This window comes from Salarias fasciatus, chromosome 15 (genome assembly GCF_902148845.1).
Source record: "Salarias fasciatus chromosome 15, fSalaFa1.1, whole genome shotgun sequence".
Classification (NCBI taxonomy): Eukaryota; Metazoa; Chordata; class Actinopteri; order Blenniiformes; family Blenniidae; genus Salarias; species Salarias fasciatus.
In genome coordinates, this window is record NC_043759.1 from 14,315,145 (window position 1) to 14,331,609 (window position 16,465).

At 42.8% G+C, this 16,465-nt stretch overlaps 1 protein-coding gene across 1 annotated transcript in view; it reads right to left on the reverse strand.

The window, feature by feature from the left end:
- Positions 1–13,287, reverse strand: part of ryr3 (ryanodine receptor 3) — a 104,768-nt gene extending 91,481 nt beyond the window's left edge. The window contains exons 1-2 of the mRNA XM_030110457.1: positions 13,185–13,287; positions 1,405–1,524 (exon numbers count right to left, since the gene is read on the reverse strand). Of these exons, the coding sequence (XP_029966317.1) occupies positions 1,405–1,524; positions 13,185–13,232 (168 nt within the window). The 5' untranslated portion in view covers positions 13,233–13,287. The remainder of the gene's footprint in view (positions 1–1,404; positions 1,525–13,184) is intronic.
- Positions 13,288–16,465: the final 3,178 nt, after the last annotated feature.

The following is a 16,465-nucleotide window of genomic DNA, read 5'->3' on the forward strand; positions in this document are numbered from 1 at the left end:
GGGTTTTAACAGTTTCAGTCATGAGATTAACAGTCTGACATGTGGAAACATGACATATGTAAACCGGATCACTGGCTGACAGCAAACATCACTGTCAGTGAAATGTTTCAGAGTAATCACTGGAAACTGAGAGTAATGATGCACATAATGATATACAACAATTATCTTCCTATTAGGAGGCTTATTCTCCAGGGCTAACACGACGTGCTTCATCTCATCGCGTCTTATTTTTTCCTGTGCGTGTGGATTACCAGACTGCTTTTGTTTTGAACGGAAGAATGAGACGTGCTGCTAAAACAGAAGCAACAGCAGGATGTAAACTCATCCTTCAGCTACACACAATATGTAATATTAAATACAAGTACACTACCACAAAATGTTACTGTGTTGTCAGTTTTGGCCTCATGACCTATCCCTGGGATGTCTGCGGCAGAAACGAGCCGAGCGTCTGCACATGATCCTCTGAACAATGTCAGTTGTTTGTTTGTTTGTTGGGAAGGGAGCCAAGGCGGAAGAGACCAGGCTGATCACAGCAGCAGTGACAACCTGCAGACTGGGCGGCTCACTCCGGCACAAAGCACACACCATTCCGTTTCAATATCTGTCAGAACGGCTCTTCACAAACGATGAAGGATAAACGAGCAGGTTTTACTGAGAGGTTTCCTAATTCGTTCTGGATCAGGAGACGGATGCCAAGAGAAGCAAGGACTGCAGGCTGCTTGTTAAGCTGAAAGGGAGGAATTGTCTTTCCAAATGGAGAAAGATCCTAATCCAATTCCCTGAAAGACCCAATATCACAATAATATAAGTCTTTGCTAATATTGTAAGAAGAGATGAGAGCAAAAAGAAACTATTTTGTGGATTCACATTTTGATATTCACTGCAGATTCTTGGGTTTAAAGGCAAACCTGCAGGGAATCTGGAGAATATAAACATTTCCGTCACATTTCTATGCATTTTTTTAATTAATTTATGCTTTGATAAGCCCCAAATTAACAGTCAAAAAGATTATTGAATGGTTTTTTTTTTTCTTAATGAAAATGCTTCTTTTTCTCTTCCAGTAAAACTGTGTGCACTCAGGGGATTTGCCTTACTCAGCATCAAACAATGCCAGTGCCCTGTTCCTACAATTGTCATGCACATGCAGTTTTCTGTGTATCCTGTGGATTTAACAGAGAAAACAACACTCAAAACCTGGGCAGGTTTGAGTCAAGACCTATTTCAACATCCTGAATTACTCGGATTTCCTGGAGGAATATCTCTGACAACAGAGAAGAGTTCGATAATTATATTAAAAAGCAGCACTCAGTCAAATGGGAACACATCCACAACATAATGGACGGCGTTGACGAGGTGCTAGACCTCAATTAACAGCACTTGAACAAAGCCGAGTGGCGTCCTGACCTTAGCTTCAGATGTGGGTTCCAGGTAGCACAGACGGTTTCCCAGTCCCTCTGCGGCCAGGCAGAACTTGCGATGCTCCTTCTGGATGGTGGCGACGCTCTGGAGCACGACCTCGTCATCCTGCAGGGAGGAAGCCAGAAGAAAACCTCGTGTTTAGCAGCTTTTCTTGCTACAATCTAGATTAAAGTATCACAATAACCAATAAATGAAACCCTGACATTGTGTTTTGGCGCAAACTCTCACTTAACTCAACAATCAGAGCAGAAACAAAAACCATATCAAAAGGAGAGACTCTCGAGACAAAAATAAGAAAAACTGAATATAAAACCAAATAGTGTGCAACTACAAAAAAAACTGGTTTGAACTGAAATCACTTCTAAAGCTGTAAACACACACTGTGGTATTGATACAGAAACGCTGAAAACCACAATCAATCACTGCAACCAATAAATGAACATCTGTATCTGTCAGGGAGGAGTGGGTCGGGCTCTATTTGGCAACGCGCGCACGGGTATCGATTTGTTTGTGTGTGCGCGCGTGAGTGGATGATTGTGTGTGAGAGTGAGAGAGAGAGAGGGAGAGAGAGAGCATGCCTCCTGCCAGCTCACGTCCCACACTAATCTAAGCTGATGGTTGCCATGGTTGTGGCTCCCACCTCCTTCACAGCAGTATTAATTCAATAGATTTAGATACAGGCTGTGCAGCACCCACAGACTCAAGAGGAGAGATAAGAGACCGTGACAATATATCAAACAGCAGGACAATGCACATAAAAAAAAAATAAATAAAAAAAAAGGAAATTTTATTGTGATTGCAATTGTCTGGTCAAACATCTTAGTGGAGAAACTATTGTGATGAATATCTATATTGATTCCTCTATTATAATAATAATAATCATAATCAGGAAATAGTCCTTAGGTGGGAATTTCTCACTGCTGTTCAAACTGAAATGAATGAAAACCAAAAACCATCTTCTGCCAGACTTTAACTTCCTTTCAACAGTTGTAAAAGTTCAGACCTTGTAGGAGGCATAAAGTCTCTGATGCTCTCTACACGAGAGGCGTGTTCATGAATCACAACACACTCACAACAGCAACAAAATTCAACAACAAAGCCACAAACTAAGTGTTGAGCCATGCTCGATTTGTGTGCTTGCAGTTACATGAAAAGATCAGCGTCACTGGTTGCCGCTGGATTCAGAAGATATAACTTAATGATTGATGATTTGTGGATTTAGAGATTACTTGAGAGAAAAACCAGAGTTAAAAAGTAAGCTGCAAATAAGAAGCTAAACAGTGAAACAGAATTATAGAAATATTTCACACCACTGCAAAGTACAACATCGTTAAATGAAAATCTCTCAGATTATCTCCAGCAAAAACTAAACAAAACCTCTGCAAGGGCGCAATTAATGCTGCACCTAATTTAACAGTGAGTTTATACTGCATAAGACCAAGGGGATGCAGGCTCCATCTGTCCACGAGTAAAGGTCAGAACTATTTCAGAGCTGTGAGACCGCGCAAAACTGTAGCCCTTATTTTTTTTAACGAGCCCTTCTTTCCAAGAGAAACTATTAGTCGCTTTTAAGTGGCAGCAAACCCATTTCACCATCTGTAAAATATAAACAAATTAAATGATGCTCCAGTTTTATCCTGCAGAGAAACTCGAAAACCTGAAGTGGGGGAGAAAGTGACTGAAATCAATAAGAAAACAAATTAACATTAAACAGGTGCGAATATCCTGCAGCTAGTTTCTAACAGATACTCAGAGTTCTTGCTTCAAGCTGTTCACGTAGCAAGGTGGGAGTGAAAAAAAACAAACTAGATTACTATTTAAAAATGAAACACAGTGCCGCTAAATGTCATGAAGGAAATGAAAGACCACGTTCCCACCAGCGGCACTTCAAACCCTCCCCCTGACCGAACCGCGGGCTTCAGGGAGGTGATTACTGACAGCAGAAAGCATCGCTTTGGCTCAGAACCACTGCCGCAGCTTTCCTGGTGGACGTGATGGAGGAGAAACAGTTTGTTGTTCCAGGCTACAGATGGGAGAAACTCAATATGTCCACAGGATGACCAAAGACTTGTCACCTCTTTAAAATCGAGTAAATACTCCTCTTTCTTTTCAGCTGTTTGGGATTCTGGAGGCCTTGTGAAACCAGCACGGCCGGGATACTGTTTCTACATGTGCGTATGCACCACGGCTTTTATATGAACGGATGATTATTTGTGTGAATATGTAGCCCATTGAGCTAAATGATAAGACAAAATTCTGCAGCTAAAAGCCGGGAAGCCATCAAATAATAATGCCAACCAAGTGTACAGGCTTGCTCATATTCATATAATTATGGGGTTTTCTGCTCACTTTGAAGGTGCAACTTCAGCGGTGCACCGAGATCAGAGAGTTACATACACTGAATGCCATCCGGTCATCTGAGCAGTGTGAAGCAACAGGAGGAAGAGCAAGATGGATGATAACGCCAATATAGTTCTAAATAAATACAGAGAGGGGAATTTAAATCCATAGGTGAATACATAAGTAACCCTTGCTCAAAGGTCCGATCGCTGTGATCAGATTATAAAAAAAGTAATGAGCTGTGCAGACAACCAACAGACACGGTCTTATAACGGTGTTCCTGTCTGTCTCTGCAGTCCTCTCTTGATCCGAAGCCAGAGAATCTGGTGAATCTGAGGCAAAGTGATCCTCGCAGCAGCAGTGTGACCATCTGCTAGACAGCTAAAGAGCAGCATCATTACTATGTATAGGGTCCCTGGCCTGCGGCGGGAGGAGGCAGGGGAGGGTTGGGTGGCTACTTTAACCAGCTTCCAAGTGTCGAGCGGGAACTTGACCCTGCCCTCTCCCAACCCGACCCCACCCGCACTCGCTACCCCTGGGTTGCCCTCTGGATCCCACCGAGCCTCCACTATACGAAAAAAGACTTTATTACCCCCTGGCTAGAGATTTCCTAGAATGACCCCCCGGCACCGCGGAGTACGTCGATTCTCTTCAGCCAGACTCTCAGCATTTCTCACCGACTTCATTTTGTTCTTCTTCTGCTCGGTTTTGGAAGCAGCCAGCCTGTGTGTGTCACTGTGTGTGTGTGTGTGTGTGTGTGTGACTCAACAGACAGCGACAGGTGTGTGCGTGCGCACGGCCCGGACGCATCCACCGCGCGAAACCCGAGAACTCCCGATGCTCCGGCGCGCCAAATAAACTCCCACAACTCACCCGGCCGCTGCCACCAATGTGAACTTGAGAAAAGGTGAATCTGTTCGATCCCTCAGCGCTGCTATTTTGACGCGCACGTATTGCGCATGCTCAGTGGAGACGGACGCAGGCCGGCTTTGGGAAAGGCCAAAAAAGCGACATGATGTTAGAAAATAAAACAAGGGAATCGAGGAGATTTCCTGCACGTTTGCCTCCTTGTTCACACAATCTCAGTGTCTGGTCGGGCCGAGCGACCGACCGCCGAGGAGTCGTGTTTCTCATAAATGTCAGGCGGGGTGTTAAGTACAGGTTGAGCTACGTGATTTAAGCGAAGCTTAGCTAACAACATGGAGAGCAAAAGAAGATACAGTGTAGATGTGTGAGAACTACAACCCGATAAGCCCGGTTTGGTGCTATCATTCTTTATTCCAAGTCAGATTGAAATGTTGTTTTGCAGGATGACAGTCACAGGTGACGGTTATGACTACATGAAAATGTGATTTACGATTGTTGACAAACTGGATTGAAGGACTGTGATTTTTCAAAACGATTCTTGACATTAATTAAATGTGCAACAAAAAATAGCAAAGCAATCAGATTTAATAATGCTTGACGCTAACGCATGTCACAAGTTTGATCCTTGAGTTGTTTTTTGTTTCCTTCAATCTGATACTCAAATAAATCTGCATTGTCAGCTAATCCGAAGCATCTGGAGCTCCTGTGCAGACAACAACGTATCATGCAACAATCTGTATGCATTTGCATGTTTAAGTTGAAACTTAATTGACTAGACTGAAGTCCAACTTCCCTAAAAATGTTCAAGTAAAGAAGAACAATAACACTGTAAGTCTGAGAACTGTTTAATTAATGTCTCCCAAACACGCATTATGCTGATTCATTTCAGAAGGCTCCCTGAATCAATAATACCTTAAATTCCACCAAAGGTTTGCAGCAAGCTTGCAGCACACAACTGCAATTCACCATCCCTACAAGTTTGGGTTTATGCAGCAGGAGCAGTTACAAAGGGTCGCGTACAACAGCAGCCTTCCCCTGACCCGACCCGTGAGGGTTTCCTAGTTGGGGGCAGATGGAAAACTGCCCCACAGGCGATAAACAATGCACTAATCTACAACAATACCATGATTTTACAATAACACCAAGAAAACGTAAAGCATGTTTACAGGCTTCATACAACTCCAGCCAAATGAAATAACACAGCATCAACCCACTGGCCACATTTCCATCTGCTGCTTCATGCAATTCACAAAGCTCCAGCTCAGCTTCCCCTGGGGCTGCCATCAGTCACACACGATGACAAATGAAAGCAGTAACTCCACAGATTATGAGAATAAAAAGATATATAATATTGTAACAGAGTGCTAAAAACACTACTAGTTTCAAATGGTGAAAAGAGGCATTCTGAGGAAGCTGCTTGTTCAACAACGTTTAACATGAATCAACAAATGTAGAAATAGTTTTGTTCATCAAAGACAAAGCCACATTAAACTACAGTCTGTGGGAAGCTTGCATGTTTTTTTTTCCAAGTATTTTGCTTTCTTTCTTCAAGATTTTTGATCTTTTTAATCTCCATTATTTACCAACCGCTTTCTCACTCATGATGCATTTAATATCAAGCTTTCACTACCGTGCGTCATGAACTGACATGCGACAGCGCTTTATGCGTGGAGGTGTGCATACGCAAGTATATAGGGTGGGATAGCAGCATCATGGGTCAAAATAAATAATGCATCACACATCTGAGTGCTATATTTAAAAGAAATGAAATCAAATTCCACTGTTAAGGCAGGTTTTTGCCCCGCAGTGCTCTGCTATGGATCACAGCCTCCGAGATTTATATGGTGTTCCCATAACAAATTGGATTTCTTTGGCTTACTTTGTATGCATATTGCTTCAGAGCTCCTTCAAATAATAGAGGTCCCCGGTGCGTGCAAGGCTGAGGCGTCCACCTCGGCAGAAGCACAAAAAAAAACGCTGGGCTGACGGACGGGCGCCGAGCTGGAGCGTCTTTAAAGCCCATCGCCCCTTCTGATACGACAGAGGCGAGATGTAGTGGAGTGTGAAGGAGTGGAGAGAAGAGTTTATGTTTGTGGCTGTGAGGCAAAAAAAAAAAAAAAAAAAAACAGGCAGTGAGAAAAGTGCAAAGATCAGGTGAAGTGAAGACATTCACCTACGGCAGCTCTTACATCGTGACATTAGCCAGAGAGCGCCGATACTCTCCTTGCTCAGAGCGCTATGTGTCAGTCCTGATTCAAACTTTGGGCAATTTCATCTCTGATTCTACAAAATCTTCACAAGACAGCAACTTGATGAGGCCCATTTCTGCCGTACAGATTCCACAAAGGTCAGATATTCTGTCCTCCGAATGACTCCGGGTTGATAAATAACGGGATAAATTCAATGACTGTTGAAGTGCTTTTGCACCGAGTCAGTAGCGGTCTGTGACAAGCTCAACCTCCCTACAAGAGCTAGAAATGCTTTCCAGGTTCATTCAGCTGCAAGATGTCATCTTCAGCCTTAAGCTGCCACGGCTGAACGCTCGCAGAAAGGAGATGTTTCTGGGATGTCAAAAAGCTACAGACGAGAGAATCATTAGAAAAATGTCAAGCAGAATTACATTTCTTCCAGCAATGAATCCCATATGGACAGGAAGGGATGAGGATTTGAAAGGATTGTTTATTTGATATAAAATAGGTCCTCCATCACAATGAGATCCCCTTGAGCATTAATCATTTCAACTGATTTTCTTTTTTAGACCATATAGTGACACCCTCTCATAGTATAACTTGAAAGAAAATAAGAGGACAAAAACAAAGCTAAAAGATCTTAAATAATGTACAGAAATGTATCAGGTGGACTCCAACAGAGAGATTATGTTGTGAGTACCTCAAAGAAGCAAGCTTGCTATAGCATCTTTAAATATGCCAATTCTGTGGTTGCAGTTTTTGTTGTTGAACCACATTTGGTCAAAAAAGTAGGTTTAAATATTCCACATTGATTAACACGGGAAAAAAAAGGTTTTAAGAAATCAGTGTAAATCACCTGATTTTTCATGGGTGTAATCTACATACTGAGCTCTTCTGCTCATCCCACAAATGCATGTCCCTTACAAACGTTGCACTTTCTTCTACAGAGAAAACGACACTTTCTAATGGCTGCATTATTAAGAACCTTAATCCACCAAACAATTTTTTTTTCACTTTTTTTTTTTTACGTACTTCACATTTAAGTCATAATGAAAACGCCATCATTATTTCCATTTGCTGAGCTGTGGTTTAGAGGGAACTAACTTTTCGCTGAACTCCCTCTTCAGGCCAAAAAAGAAGACGGAAAAAAAAAAACTTATGTGAAACTTCCATCTCTGACACAAACTGAGAGTCTTGAAGGATCCTACAGCTTCCTACAAGAAGCTGACTGAGGAAATATATTTCTCAGGCTTTTAAAGAGGCCGAACAAAAGAAATGAACAAAGGCAACTGTTCAAAAAGAAAAGAAAAGAAAACCATTATGGCCACAGACATGCCAATAAACTGTTCATTTTCACTTAACAACTGCATGTTTCAGGACGACCTCAGGGACGCTGAAAACGTTAAGAGGCTCAATGGCTGCACCTTCTCCTGTCCTCAGTTGATTAATGAAGGTAATTATTTGGGTTGAGAGTCCACTCACGCTGCTGCTGGTGGCGTTACTCCTGCTGGGATGCAAACTCTGCCCGGACCTGCACGGCTTACAACTCACTGCACGACCATCCCCGCTGCAACCGATGAGTGTATTCAAGACAGCGCTAACATCTGTATCACCGTTAGGGTATGAAATCTAATGCGGCGTGAAATTATATTGTTGTACGTGTTCTTTGGGAGCAAATCATTTAAACTCGGTATTTTTCCCCTAATTATGTGTCTTTTGCCAACTGGATCCAGTACAGACACATGACTTCCCTGGCTGCAAGAAACAGGCCAGAGCCACGGCAAAGAGCTGAAGCTGAAAATTTGCAGGAAAAAGTAGGTGTATCGTAAACAAGGAACTGCTTGATAGTTAAATAATTCCTCTGCAGCATATTTTTCATGATAAATGACATCAGGAATGCAGGTGAAAGCAAAACTAAAGACCTCACACTGGCTGCAGAGAGGAGCCTTGTCCTGCCTCCTTCATGTTTTATGGGCTGTTACATAAGCCGTCTCAACCATCCTGACAGCAGGAGACAGAATAATGCAAAGATGAGGGATTCATCTCCTTAGGAGACAACAAAGCGGTGAACGATCGTGGGATTTTCATGTTATCCAACGCCATATATCATTTGGCATTATTCATTACTCTCGGGTACAATTAATAAGGGCCACCACAGTCCTGCCCCTGATCTCTCGAGCATAAATGAGGCGCGCTGGGGAGGGTTAGCGGTAAGCCGTCCCACCGCTACGTCAAGGTTGTGTAAATGACGGGGATTGCAGCCGCCCGCCGTCCTTCACTCCCGATGACTGAGGAGCGCCGGAGCTGCCAGGGAGCACACGGCTTGTTGCTCCGCCATGCAACGCCTGCTCAATCAATACGGAGGAAATCCTTCTCGTTCAATCCAGATCAAACTGAAGCAGGTTCACCTGAGGACGGAGGACAACACCCACAAAAAAAAAAAAAAAAAAAAAAAAAATGGGAGAGATAACGCCATAAGAAAACCTCACTGAAAGCTCAGTTAGCTGGGATGAGCGTCAACATGCCGTGACCCTGAACAGGGCAAAGCAGCATAGAGATGAATGGGTGAATGAAATCAATCACTTTCAAGCCAGTGTTCAGTTTCGTTACCCTCTGTTTACTGTCAATCACCAAGCACCTGCAGAAACAAACGCCAAACGCCAAAAGAAAGCAACATTTCAGAATAAGCACACTTCCAATCTTATTATCAATCACTGAGAACAAAATACTTTAGTAATTCCACACTTAAATTATATACATCAACTTAGCTTTGACATCTATTTTACCCACTTCACCCAACTCCATTCATGCTGAACCAACTCTGAAAACAGCAAACTTGACTAAACTTATGTAAAATGCAACCAGTAACAAAATAAATAAATAAAAAATACATGCAAACCATATTCACCACATTATATTCATGCACCTGGAAAAACTGGATTATCAAACCACCTACATGCAATCTGAAAATATTTCAAATAGGACATAAATCATATAAAGAGTTGATATTTTGGATGCAAAATTAATTGGAGATAAAACCCTACAGTGACACGGTCCATCACTTTGACTTACTAGTCACCATAAAATGCTGTATATTACCAAGAGGTATCAGGTATTTAGTTTCTAAATGCTACGTTATCCCTATAAAAATGGTGTGAAAGTGTCGCTGGTCCTGTGCAGCGCGGCGGAGGCGCTGGCCCCGGTGTTGTTTAGTGCCAGGCCAGCAGAGCTGTATGTGCTGTGGGAAGCATCATCTTTAAAAAGGCTAAATTTAAACCCTCCAAGTCTCTGGGTTGGTATGCAGAAGGCTTCCAGAACAACATAAACTCCAAATAAGCCCTGAGGTGCTACTGCGGGACGGCAGGCTTTGGTTCACCTGGTTTGAGAGGCTGCGGCAGCAGCTCACCTGAAGCACACCAGTTCAGGTCAGTTCACGTCGACGTGCAGTGTTTCTACAGAGAAAGTGGCTGATTTTCATGAGCGATGAACAAACTGAGGCCAATACCTGTCCACCTATGACACACAATTTAATGTTGTCTTATAAAAATGTAATTTTTGAATTGAAACAATTGTTTTTATTTCTAGTCATGCAAAACAACTGTGCAGTTCTCAAAATTTTGTCATTTAGAGTAAAATAAGTGTAAACAACCACACATATTTTTAAATTACTCAAAAAAAAGAAAAAAAAAACACTTGATTAAATAAGTAATTGCATAATTCTGTGTGTCACACACTGAGGTTTTTTCCAGATCGTCAGTGTAAAGTTACAGAAGAGATGGATGTCTCCTCTCATTGCTGACAGTTTTCTTAACGTTACACATCAACAGAGCGTCCGCCGCTGAAACTGAATCACGGCGTCCAAACCAGCCGACACTTCCACAGTATTAATCCAAGAGCAGAACACTTTGCACATTTGAGCCTGTGACATCCATCATCGACGTTCGAGTACGAATTCTGGCACATTCTGGTCTTTTCCTCCTGAAATCTGATCAAAAGCAACACCGCAGCTGCTGTTTTATCACTTCAGCTCGACCACAACCTCCAAAAAAATCCCCCCCCCCCCCCAAAAAAAGCAAGCTTATTGAGAAATACTTGGCAGTTTGTAATGTAGTGTGTTTTAATTTAGCGCACTAATTTTTAGGGCTTCCTGCGAGAGCACGTTTCTCTCACCACACAGGTTTGATAACAAGGCTCTGTGGACCTCAGGGGAAGCCCCCCCCCCCCTTCCCCCACCCTCTGAAATCGCTGTTGTCATCAGATAGCCAGGATGCCATTGAGACAGTTGAATCTGAGAGGCATGGGTCAGCATATCACTGGCATCACAAATAGTAGGAGCTGTTAAGTACAAGGGCCCGGCTGCTGCCTTTAACAACCAGGCCGGGCCCCCGGGGCCGGCTTACGCAAAGATTAGCAACAACAGCCGATTTGTCAACATCTTAAAGCCGTCAACCGAAATGAGCGTCAATGGAAGAAGCCGCTCCGGAACTCGGGAGGGGGGGGGGGGGGGTCATTCAAACCTCAGCAGGTTTGGAGACATTCAGGAGGCACTTCTGTTATTTTAATTTACGGTTGTGAGAGGCGTAACACAACAGGAAAAACTCAGGAGTGTGGGCCACGGTTAGAGAAAAAACAAATCTATCAATCTGAACTTTCCCTGCAGCAATTTGACTCTTGGCTGTTTGGTAAAGGTGGGTGTTGACCAGCCGAGGAGGGTCTAATAAGAGATGCTATCAAGTTGCATGGTGGGAGTTTAGGATTTTGAGGGTGTGACACCGTGGCTGCACAATGGCGCAGTGATAAACACTCTCTTCTTATAACAGCACTGTTTCCCAGTTCAAGGCTGGGGCAAGCCTGCATGGCCTTCCTCTGTGGAGATTGCATGTTCTCCCTGGGTTTTCTCCAGATACTCATGTTTCCTTTAACTGGTGACATCAGGTGTAAGTGTATGTGGCTGTTTGTTTCCAGGGTGTGCCCTGCTCTCGCCCCTCATCACTGCATTTGGCTCCAGCAACTGAAAGATGGATGGATGGGTATGGCAGGACTGAAAAAAAATGGTTTTCACAATTATGTTTCTCTTACAAGGTATAATGCAATGCAAGGGTGAGATAACATTCCTGGTGGGAGCACACTTTTCAAACCATATTTACTGGCTAAGCAACCTTCATCAATCATCAATCAGCTATACTTTAGAGAACAGGCACTGATGTTTTTTGCCATTTTCTATATAGTATGAAAAAATACAGCTCAACAGCTGGCTGGAGGGTTTTACAGTGTTGCTTGCACTATGAATACCCTTTTTTTTCCCTCACCACAGTAGTTTCTTATGTCTGAATGGAAGAGATATGTAATCTTTATCTGCAAATGCCATTAATTAGACAGATTTTAAATCTAATTGAAGTGTCAGAGAATCCAGATGGGTAAAGGATAGTAAAAGCTGTTTCATAGATCTCATGCAGGTCTCCTGTAGATCCGAAATCTTCATAGGAGCACTAAAATATAAGCCAAATGCAAACACTAGGAAACCGTGCATGCAGATTCTGTCCCCAGCTTTAAAGCTCAGTAAAAGCTACTCGGGTATGTCTTAAGAGTGGATATAAAACTCTGATTATAGGGTAGCAATGTGACATTAAGCAGGTGGTCCTCTCTGTAGCGCGGGGTGAATGGTTATTGCTTTTCATGCCGCGCCAGAGGAGTCACACAAAGCTGCAGAATGAGAATATACTGAGCTGCCGCAATAGATATTCCCACCAACCACACCAACATACAAGCTGTCATATCATTTACAAGCATAACTGCTGTGCAGGAGCGCGCAAAGCGGCGACGCCGTGAGCAATCTGCGTCAAACAACCAAAATAGTCACCGGCTCGCGTGTGAGCACAACTTAGTGAAACTCTTCTCACAAAAAAAAAAAAAAGGAAAACACGTGAATACAGCACCAGATGGGATTGTGATACACGCAGGAAAAAGGGGGAGTGTACGTGTGAGCGAGCGGGGAGAGGCGACAGCGTTATTTGCGCCCTTGCACCTGCAGACGGAGGTCTCATTGAGATTCAACGCATCAGGAGTCCTGTCGACAGGTGCGCTGTGGCCGCAACCTGCGGCAACTTCCACGACCAGCACACACACGTACACACACACACCACAGCCACACTGATCACGAGCAAATCACAAATAAATACGAAGGAAAAAAAAAAAAGAAAAGAAAAGAAGAAACTTCCTTAGTAATCCAACTTGGACGCGTGATTTGCGTAATTGGCGAGCAGCAGCCGACAGCGGTAATTGAGGAGGCGCAGGGAGACAGAGGCGCGCGCGCGCTGTGGAAACGGCTCCGTCTGTCCCCCCCTTGCCGATGAAATTGTCTTTACTTACAGTTCTCAAGAACTGGATCTCATCTTCCCCTTCTCCGCCCTCAGCCATGGCTGTGAAGGAGCCTGCTCAGACTCTGGAAGCCACCGCTGACTGCCGGCAGAAACGCGACGCGGAGCCTCTCAAGCCGATATTAGCATAGAGCTCGTCCACAACCATATAGGGCAGCCCGGCCGAGCCCCCCTCCTCCTCTCCTCCTCCTCCTCCTCCTCCTCCTCCTCGGCCCCCTCCTCCCTGAGCCCCGCCAGCAGCAGCAGTGCGGACCAGAGCCGGGCATCTGGGGAAGAGCTCTGCCCATGATGATGATGATGATGATGATGATGAATGACTGCTCTAAAGTCCAACTATTGCGGTGGGACACTCGTTGCTGCTCGATTCTGCAGTTTGCATGAACACCCTGTGTTGACAGTGACGCATGCTGATCCTGACAGGCAGCGCGTGAAGTTATGAATGGCTCTCTCACCACGTGCATCTCGCCTCACCAATTGCACATGCAGCAATACAGAGGTGTGGAGCATCCCGAGGGAGAGAAGATCAGAAACACATTCATCTTCTAAAGTACCCAACAGGGGCTGCAGGGGCTGGAGAAGACAAACACAAAGAGAGAGAGAGAGAGAGAGAGAGAGAGAGAGAGAGAGAGAGAGAGAGAGAGAGAGGCTCAGAATCACCAGTGAGCATCAAGCTTGTGTTTCTAGACTTGGAGGAAAACCAGCAGGCATGGAAAACATGCAAACTTCATACATAAAGGTCCAGCTCGAACCAGTGACCTTCTCATCAAGAGCCTGCTCTGTGTGATGAACAGTGAACCATCCGCAGTGAACCTCCAGCTGAGTGTCACTGCCATCAGCTTCAGCTCTCCAGAATCTTACATTGAGCAAAATGGCAGAATATGAATAGATGTACCACAACTTATGAACTTGTTGATGACACACCTGTTGATTTGATTCACTGCTTTCTGCTTGATTGCATTTTTATCCATCCATCAGCCACGAATGATAAAGGAGCTGAGATTGTTTTTTCAAGTTTTATCTCTGAGATGTGCCATTACAAATGCATAACATTTGATTCCTTGAGCCTCAAATGGAACATTTTCTCTTACCAAAAGTGTTTGAGACACAAAATTCTATTGACTAAAAATGTATACTGAAGTTGAACAATTGATTTTTTTTGTTCATACTTAAGTGAAAGTACTGTTGTTTTTAAAATACTCAAGTGAAATCTCAAAGTAGTCTTAGAAAAAAAAAACACCTCGATGTATTACTAACCACATTTAATTGCCAAAGCAGACATTGGATTTCATTTGTAATACTGTGAAATTTAATTTGCATCCTCCGTGAAGCACTTTGAATTGCATTATGCTTGAACTGTTATATTACATTAAAATCATATGCTAATTAAATGCATTACATTTCTCAAACAAACAATAGACTGAAATGCAGATCACGCCATAGGAATGTAATTTGCAAACAAATGTGGATATAGAGCACACACTGTTCCTTTCAATATGAATAAACATATTGGATAAAAGCTGCAGAAAAAGATTTGAATGTTAATTAAAACTGTAACACTACTAAGGAGCAATCTGAGATTTTGAAAGTAGCAAAGTTGAAACTACAAGTACCAAAAATCTCCTACCCAATTCTAGTAAAGAAAGTTTTGATAGTCCATTACCTTCACCCAGTGCAGAAGGTTTAATAATGGCAGACTTCAAAAAAACAGTTAAACAATCAAATGTCATAATGGTTTTGTAAAGGTTTTGTTTTTGTTTTTTTATTGGAAAAAAGGTTTCATAACTTAACTCAAAGCAGTGAAGAATATTCAAATTAAAAATTTCTATTTTCAAATGTTTCTGTAAATTAACATGTAATATCATCTTTAGCAATAAGAAATTCTAACTTCAATATCAATAGTATTTTATACATTCATTCTATCATCATTCTAAAAATGAGCATAATTCATACCTAGATATATAAATCCCAGCATTCATTTGGTGAGTATAATAAACTAGAAACATGCAGAAGAAGCAAAGCAGCCACATCATGTTTGCTGCTGAGATTTGAGTGACATCTAGTGGTCATCTGGGGATCCTGCAGAGCACCTGTCTAATTAATAGCTTAATCAATCTCTTTTTACAACTAAACTAAGTTCCACAAAGTTCCTACCTAAATTTTAACTGAGCTGTTTCTTATAAGTTACAAATTCAAACTCACTGACTTTTAAGTTATTAAGTTACCAACCCTTTTCCTAATAATCTATCTTCATTTTCAAAGTAATCTTCAGTGACGTTGCAGTAGTTTCAGTGACAGTAACGTGCGTTATCCATCAAAGACAGCTGGCCAGGAGTCGGATTAGCCTGGTGCACACTGACCTGAATAAAGCCCCCGGTCAGTCAGTCAGCTGCAGCCAGGCAGATGTGACTCACACGATCCAGGTTAAGACAGAGATTAGACTTAAACCTCGACATGAACACTCAGCCCCACCTCAGAATGAGCCGCAACATTTCCCAGCTTGCCTGGATAGCGATTACTGTAATAAATTCTATGTATTGGTATCATTAAATTACCCAACAGCATCCTTGCAAATGCTATTTAACTCTCTAATAAAAAAAAACTAACTTTTTTTCGCACTGATTTCAAACACGTGCATAATTACCAGCATCACGCTGTGCAAGTCTGTTATGCAGCTTTAAATCAGAACTTTTGATTTGAAAGCAAAGCATTCACAAGTAAATGAAAGAAAAAACACGACAAAGCTAATTGTGCGTTAATGTAGACATAGATAAGCGTCAATAAGATTACAATGTTAAGTCTAAATCCTCAGGGAGCCTGCCTTCTGTTTGTTTATGCGCTCCCCTCAGTACCTGTCACTTCTCAAAAGATTAGAAGCCTTTAACGCGTTTCTGTGAGCCAATAGGAGCCGTTCAAAGCTTCCGCGAGCTGCACTGATTGGCTGAAACCTGCGCGGTGGGCGGGCGCTTGTCTTCAGCCACCTGAGTGTCACTGAGAGTGCAACGGAGAGGAGAATCCTCAGGCGCTGGAGAGGGATGCTCCCATCTGTCACAAGTAAGTGAAGGTTCAGTGTTTGGTTTCAACATTTATTTGAAAATATATGGAAAACACTACTGTTTGTTTTCTTAGACTTTTCTACATGCACGGTGGTGGTTGCTGTTTCTGTAAAGGTATTTTCTTCTCTGAAATGACTGTTCCTTCTGCGTGCATCCTTCTGAGGAAGTTTAACTTCTTTTATTTTTGCGGCAGGTCTCTGAGGCAGCCTTTGTCTGAGGT